At 44.5% G+C, this 8047-nt stretch overlaps 1 protein-coding gene across 2 annotated transcripts; it reads right to left on the reverse strand.

Annotated features, from left to right (window-relative positions):
* Nucleotides 1-978: 978 nt before the first annotated feature.
* LOC310707769 (vertebrate ancient opsin-like) lies at nucleotides 979-7662 on the reverse strand. 2 transcript variants are annotated; one of them, XM_083505131.1, is made up of 5 exons: nucleotides 6877-7662; nucleotides 3996-4206; nucleotides 3798-3915; nucleotides 2954-3004; nucleotides 979-1911 (listed from the first exon to the last, which is right to left on the reverse strand). In XM_083505131.1, the coding sequence occupies exons 1-5, from the start codon at nucleotides 7241-7243 to the stop codon at nucleotides 1681-1683; spliced, it is 978 nt and encodes a 325-aa protein (XP_083361257.1). In that variant the 5' UTR covers nucleotides 7244-7662; the 3' UTR covers nucleotides 979-1680. The 2 variants fall into 2 exon arrangements, with proteins under 2 accessions (XP_083361257.1, XP_083361256.1); XM_083505130.1 differs by having other exon boundaries at nucleotides 2765-3004.
* Between the last annotated feature and the right edge of the window lie 385 nt (nucleotides 7663-8047).

Below are 8047 nucleotides of genomic sequence, written 5' to 3' on the forward strand. Positions count from 1 at the left end.
AATCAGCTTGTGTTTGAGGGTGATCTTGAACACTGTTCGGTTTAAAGGCTGAATTGTTTGGAAAATAATTCCAGGCGTTCAAATGATTTCAAAATTACATATGGTCAATTGGCATTGGGGAGAGCTGTGTGTGTGTGTGTGTGTGTGTGTGTGTGTGTGTGTGTGTACATAAACACACACACACACACACACACACACACACACGACACGACACTGTTCTTTCATGATGCCACAGCATGGATGACAGAGTCATTTGTAACCAGTTGTCGTTTCTGGCTCAGCCATTACTGGCAGAAACCTGCTGAGCGATGATGTAGCTTTCCGAGCTACCTAACTTGATGAAATCATGGACTTTGGGGGGTGAAAGTTAGAGAGATGGAGAAAGATTGAAACAGGTTCCAAATAACTTTTCAAAAACAAAATTGCCCCTGTTTTGATTAAGTAAAAACATATAATTACTACACCATTTGACTCACTCTAGGTCCATGTAATTGCAAGAAGGAAATCATCCCATTACTGTAGTTGTTTTCCTAAAGCAGACAGATTGGGAGACTGGAGGTGGGCTGGGGAAACAACTGAGTTAACAAAACTTAGTTCTCCCAATGCCTTCATCTCCTTCCTGAGTGTTGAATCGCCTCACCAGTTTTTGAAGGATTGCTGATGACTTTGTAGGTTGCACTAGTGGGGACTCCCCACCCCCCACAAAGGCTCCTAGCCCTGGGATGGTGGGTCAATCTCCATTCTGATAGCAGTGGGGAAACAATGAACAGAGAGGGGTAGGCTTTATGTTAGGGAGGCAGAACCTCGGTTAAGTGTTTTTATTGATTTACTTGATTTAGATCCTGACTCAGCCATGAAACTCACCTTGGGTCAGGTCACTTATCCCTGAGCCTAACCTAGCTCACGGGGTTCTTGGGATAAATTGGGAGCATTCTCTGAGCTCCTTGGAAGATATGCAGAATAACAAAACACAGTATATGCAAAAATAAATAAGGCATGTTTATGTTACATACAGAATTTCTTAAACAGTTACACCTCAGACTCTCCTCTCCTCTCTGAAAATATCAATCCACCTCATTTGTAGATAAAGAAGGAAAACAAAATTCCAATCCAACAATTTCAAACAATTTCAGTGGAACAAGAAAAAGAAAATATAAAGAGTGATGTTAAGACTCTGGAGTAGTAAACTATCTCCATGAACAATTCTTTGTTATTTTCTTAAGGTCCATAACACAGATGGTGTCTTCCAAATGTTACATTAATGCTAAAGCATGTGCATTAGAATCGTTTGAGGAAAAAGCACTAACAGCTTGAGGAAAAAGCACTAACAGTCTTATGTTTACCTACTTACAAGTTAGTCCCAGGTGAGTGTGCATATTATTGTAGCCTAAATGGATTCATAACGCTACCAGCTAATAGAACATGCTGAGCAATTGGCCTTGACATTCTTGTTGGCTGCTATTTTGATCAAATGAATGCTAACAATGGAATGGTTTACAATGGGGACAGGGAACCAGTGGCCCTCCAGATGTTGTTGGATTTCATCTCTCATCAGCCTAAGTCAGTGTGGCCAGTAGTCAAGGATTGGGGAGGGGGGATCATAATCCAACATAATCTACAGAGCCACAAGTTCCCCATCCCCAGTTAGTAGTCCTGGCTCATCATCTTGAAGAGTTGCATTCACACTGGACAAACTTGATTTTCTGCGATAGTCAGCTGGGCGAAAGAATGGCAGCTGCCTTGCTCATCTTCACTTCTCCGGCTGAAGACAGTAAGAGGCGGTGCCGCTGTGGACATCTCTCTGCCATTTTTGCTGTGTGTGAGCACTGCCATTTCTGAAATCGGGTTCACGTTGGAGTCGGCAATATCTTGGCCACTGCATCGAAACAGTTGGATGAGACACTTCCGGAACTAGGAATGAAATCACAAATAATTATTGTTGTGCTGAAATTATGTGAGGCATCCTGGAAAGCCATTGCAGGGGGCTGGGCTAGATGGACCTTTGGGTCCCGTCCAATTCTACAGTTCTTTGTTTCTATGTTGCATGTTCAAAGCAAAGGGTACACATGCCTAAAATGAACCACTAAAACAGGTGTCAGCAAACTTTTTCAGCAGGTGGCCAGTCCACGGTCCCTCAGACCTTGTAGGGGGCTGGACTATATTGGGGGGGATGAACGAATTCCTATGCCCCACAAATAACCCAGAGATGCATTTTAAATAAAAGCACACATTCTACTCATGTAAAAACACCAGGCAGGCCCCACAAATAACCCAGAGATGCATTTTAAATAAAAGGACACATTCTACTCATGTAAAAGCACACTGATTCCTGGACCATCCGTGGGCCGGATTTAGAAGGCAATTAGGCCGGATCCAGCCCCCAGGCCTTAGTTTGCTTACCCATGCACTAAAACAACATAATCGGCCAAGCCCCATCATCTCCTAAATCAGAGGATTCTCCCAGAAGGAGGAATGGTGGCCAATATTGTGGACAGTCCTCATCCCATGCTTTCTAAAACCCTGCAACTGATTTTAATAGAGTTACTCTGAAGTAAATATATTCTGGAATGCAAGCCAGAATCGATAGCGCATATAACAAGCTGAATAAAAGATGTCATAAATCATGGGAGTGAAGCAATAATTTAACACGTAAGTGGACAGAAACAATTTGTTAAAACAGGAATGGAAAAAAACAAACCAGAAATGTTCCCCATGGACTCAGAAACAATTTGGTTTAAATACCCAAAGAGGAGGTGTGCAGTACCTGACTGTTCATAAAGGCATAGATAACTGGATTATACACCGTGGCCGTTTTCGAAAAGAACGCTGGAATGGCAGAGAGGCGAGGGTCCAGTTTGATGGAAGGATAGGTGGTGACCAAGATTGAAAAGGCTGCGTAAGGAGACCAGCAAATTAAAAATGCAAGGATCATAATGACAACCATTTTGGTCACCTGTCTTTCAGGTTTCCTTGTAGAGCCCAGTCTGCCTTGAGTATCTGAAACCTTGAAAAGAGAGAGTGGGGGGAGATCTCATCAAAAGCATGAGCATAGTAAGGGCTTTCTACCTAGATGACATCTGCAAGCAGGGATACCAGTAGGATTTCTTAGACCCAGTTTATTTGTTTTCAGGGAGGACATATCTAAGCAAACTCCAAGTTTAGAGCACATGTTTGAAGCCCAAGAGTATTCTACCTGTGCTCTCCATGCTGCTGGAGAGTGTGGTAAACTCTGTGTTTTGAACCTAGAGAGGCACCTAGCCAATTCTTTTGTTATTCACCCCATATATGTGGGTCATAGAGATTCATATATTTAATTCCCCTGCAGTTTTCAGGACTCTGAACATGTGTGACTCTCCTAATACGTCTACACTTGCAACTGTGTAGACGCTGTTGTTAAGATGATCAAGCTGAAATGAAGTTCACTGTTTGCAAAAGGGAGTGGCATGACATGAGATATTGCAGTACCACCACTCTTGGCACGATGGAAATACCATCACCAGATCTCCACTACTCATAAACATCCTCCTGAACAGCACAAAGTGGGTCAGCTGCACAGGTGACGTCGTTCAGATTTCTGCTGCTCAGCTGAGCATCTAGACATACTCAACCTGCTCCTGGCCTAGGAATCTGCACTAATCAAATCACAGCCTAAGATGTGCACAATATACATGACTAATTAAGATCCCAAAGTTTGGAAATTTGATCCATACAAAATCTAATCCTTTGACACAAAAGCCCACCAGTGCCAAAACACTCCTTCAGAGGGATTCATATCTCTTGCAAATGTTCTCACCTACCTTTCTAAGTTTCCGCATCAGTTTTCCATAGGATATCAAAATCACCAATAAGGGCAGGATAAAACAGGTGGTGAAGAATGTAATGATGAAAGTACGGTTGTTATAGTCTCCAGAATACCTATAAAAACCACACGAGGTTTTTAGGTTCTGCCGGATTAGGGCTGATCAAACAAATGCCGCATCCCCAAGTTGCCTTACCAGTTGGGTTCACACGTAGTTCCAATCTTGCTGGTAGTGTAGCTGCTCCAGCCCATTGTAGGAGGGATGGTCCAGATGAAGGAGAAAACCCACACAAAGGCTACTCCCAGAGCTGCATGCTTCCCCCTGAGGCGCATGTTTCCCAGGGGACGGCAAATCACAATGTAGCGCTCAAACGCAAGCAGAGCAAGGGACCAGAGGGCGACTATTCCTGCAATGTGAATGAGCTAAATTAGGGGGAAGAAGAAGTTGGTGTAACATATTGCAAGGATGGGGAACCTGTGGCTCTCCAAGCCCCAGCATCCTTGACCACTGGCCATGCTGGTGAGAGTTGGGAGTCCAACAACATTTAGAAAGCTACAGATTTCCCACTGGGTGGAGTGCTGGACTTTGACCAGGGAGATCTGAGCTCAAATCCCCAATCAAATGGACATGTGAAGCTGCCTTGTACCAAGTCAGACCAGGAAGCAGTTCTCTAGGGGTTTTCTCTCTGCTTTCTAGAGAGACAAGGGACCATCTGCAGGTTGTTCCCTTAGGACAAATGAGGCACTGCTCCCACCACCTCCGTCTGCCATCAGCTACTCCCCACCTGCCTGCTTTCTTCAGCCCAGGGAGCGGCCAAATATTGTTTAGAATGACTTCTTCTGGGGCTATAAAAACAAAGGCAATGCATCTGATCTGAATTGGAGGCAGAGCGCTCAGAGAAATGGGATGCTTAGAATTCTGCATTCATGGAACTTTCCAGGATTAGAAGCAATTTGGCACAGTTCAGCCCATTTAAAATGCCATTAATTCTAAAGGGGGGAGTTGTCTGTGTTTTATGATGCTGCTGAAATAAAGGAGACATGAAGGAACTTAAGTTCAGTTGCATGATGATGATGATATATGTGAGGGGAGAGGTTGTTGGATGTTACAGGGAAAGCAGAAATGAGCTGGGCTGCTTGCACTGGTCTGTAACATCCATTGGGAAACCTACACTGGGCACATGTACAAAATGAGTCATTGCAGTGATGTGGTTAGAGTGTCGGGCTAGGACCTGGGAGACCAGGGTTCAGCTCCCCACTTGGCCACGAAGCTCACTGGGTGACCTCAGGCCAGTCCCTGCCTCCCAGATGAACCTACCTCACAGGGCCATTGTGGGGATTAAATGAGGAGAGGAGATCCATGTACGCCACCTCACACTCCTTGGGGGAGAAGTGGGATATAAATGCAATCAGCCAATAACAGATACAGAAACTCTGTGTGTTGTGCACTGATTAACCTTATGTTGCGAGAAGCACTGCCAAACACATGTCACTCATGCACCCAGTTAGCAGAGCTTCCTTTCAGCATGTACAAGCTGCTCAGCATTTACAAGGAATCGTTTTAGGAATGGTAGGAGAGGGGGTAGGTTGTGGTTTGGGAGGTACAGTAATATGCCACTGAAATGCTCCAGTGACAGTAGAGGAAGGCAGATGTTCCTGCTGAGCAAAACAGAGAAGTGATTGAAGAACAACTTTACCCCAGACCAGTATCTTCTCCCTATAAGTCACACATCCTGCAGGAATTATAGCCTATGGCATTGGTTAGCCCAGCCTGTCGCAAGCCAAGCTTTTCTTAACCCCTTCTACCAGCTCTTAAAATGTGCATTACAGAATAGGACCACTGCACTGTGGAAGAGTTCACTCTTTGCCAGCAGTCAGTGTTATTCTTGCTAGAAGATTCGGGGGGGGGGGGACAGACCTCCCATTGCCATTCCCCTGAGGGTGCTTGAAAAAGGATGTGATGATTGTCCTAGGAAAGCATTATTGCTCTTGACCTGCAGACGGAAATAGCTCGTCGCACGACCCTTTCCAAAGACAATTTGAAGCATAGGTCCATATGGAACAACCATCACCGAGACCCAGTGTGCAGTTGTAAAGTGGGTAGTATATTAGATTTGGGCTAGGGAATCCTGGGTTCAAGGCCCGAATACAACTCTGAATTTCCCTCGGTGGCCTTAGGTTGCTAGTCCTCAACGTCATGGCATTATCATGAGAAGAAACTGGAAATGTATGTATCTATGTAAAATGGGACAGTCCCAAGTTTAATCCCAATGGGAACATAGGCAGTACTGGACCGGTGGTCTGACTCACTTAACAGGCAGCTTGCTATGTTTGTAATCCAGCATAATTGCCCTGAAGTAGCTATGTGGACGGCACAAAGATAGAACCAATTAACTGCTAGATTTCACCTAGGAATACTATTTGACAAGCTAGGTGCAAGTGTGTTCAGAGAATATGAAGATTGTGAGGATTCATTGGCTAGCAGAAGGAGCCCTCTTTGGGTGACCTAAGATGCAGAGTAATTGACCAATTAACCAGATGAAGCACCACACTTAATCAACGAAGAGCACTTTAATTGGTTAATAGCCCTGAGTTACAATACCGCTATTTTTCAGGGAGACACGCTTCAACATTATCACTTCAAATTATAAAAGGTCCCCCAAGAAAGCATGTCTCATACCTCCCCCCTCACCCTGGAGTTTGGGTTCTGTAGCACACAGGATTTCTTCCAATATGTGCAAAGAGATAAATCCCTATTAGCAATCACAAAGGCGCTTTTGCTAAATCTCATAAATGGATAGCTGCTAGCAAACCTTGCTATGTTATCTTCAGAATGAAAAGCTCAGTAACAGCAAGCGCAAAAGAACTCAGCAATCGCCCCAAGGTACAGCATGTCTGTGAGCCGGTCCCTTTTGCCTGCAGGCAAAAGTAACAATGCAGTCCTATGCATACTTCCTTGGGGAAATAAGACTCAATGGGATTGACTTTGGAATAAGCATGCATAGGATTGCACTGTTATTTAAATGCATCTGCAACTTACATCGAAGGCTGGGAAGATCAGTAACCTTTTCACTTACCAAAGAACGTGACCGCAAATCCTTCCAGCACACATGCCCAGTGGCCCATGAAAAAATAACCCTTCAGATTAGTCAAAAAGCTGATTGTGCCCCCAATCAAGGAGACCAGGAAATCAGCCACGGAGAGGTTCACGATGACATAGTTTAGAGGTTGCCTCAACTGCTTGAATTTCAGAGTCACTAGGATGACGGTAAAATTCTCGAAGAGGGACAGGGAAGTCACCAAGAACATCAGAGCAGAAAGAAGGTGGAAGTTCCAGGGTTCAATGAAGTCCAGGGGTTGCAAGAATGGATCCAAAGGCAAGGAACTTGCTGGGGGATCTAGCAGCAAGGATCCATTTTCAGGTTCTCCCGTCAGACCATCCATTTTTGTCTTTCAACATAGAAGAACAAAGCGTGCCAGGGAATATCAGCACACCTAATCAATCACAGTCACCTTCCTAAAATGGAACTTCTTCTTTATAGCAGTAGGTTTGGTTTCTTTAAAAACAAAGGAACAACACTCTTGCAGTCTTGCAAACTAAAGTTCTGAATGGAAAGGAGTTTGGTGCTTGTGGTGGGATCATGCCCAAGCAAGGGAGTCTCTGGCAAGCCATCTGGTCTCCTCCTTTTTCTCTCTTTGCAGCTGCCACCGTCTCCCTGCCAGCAAGATTAAAGGAGCAAAGGGCTTCCTTCTTGTGATTCTTCAGTGAGGCAGCCAACAGCAGTGCAGGGATGGCCCTGGCTGCAGCTGCTCTAGCAGTGGAGAGATGAGGAGGCTCAGGCAGGCATGCCTTGCCTGCTTTTGAGAATTAGAGAGAAGGAGTCTTCTCTTCATTAGCCAGGAAGGGGGAAAAACGCCTTCCTCGTGTTCTCTCACAGCTATAATTGGAACAGAGTGAAGGTTTCTTTCTGCCAGATCTGCTGGAAAAGAGGATGACCAGACAGCATCACAAAGGCAATTGGATTGATACCTGGGCAGGTAGATAATGAGGCGCAACGAACCTCTTTGGCACCATTAATGCAGCGACACTGAATGCCTACAACTAAATTGTGGCAATTACTGGCAAAATTTGATTTTTAAAGTATATCATTGCATAGAGGTGGCGGTGACATTACTTTTTGTAATGTCTGTTGCCTTTTCCTCCAGTAGTGCATTCAAACAATTTGTTTTAATAAAATTATTTCTGAT

Source organism: Podarcis liolepis (assembly GCF_965112155.1).
Source record: "Podarcis liolepis genome assembly, chromosome: 5".
NCBI lineage: Eukaryota > Metazoa > Chordata > Lepidosauria > Squamata > Lacertidae > Podarcis > Podarcis liolepis.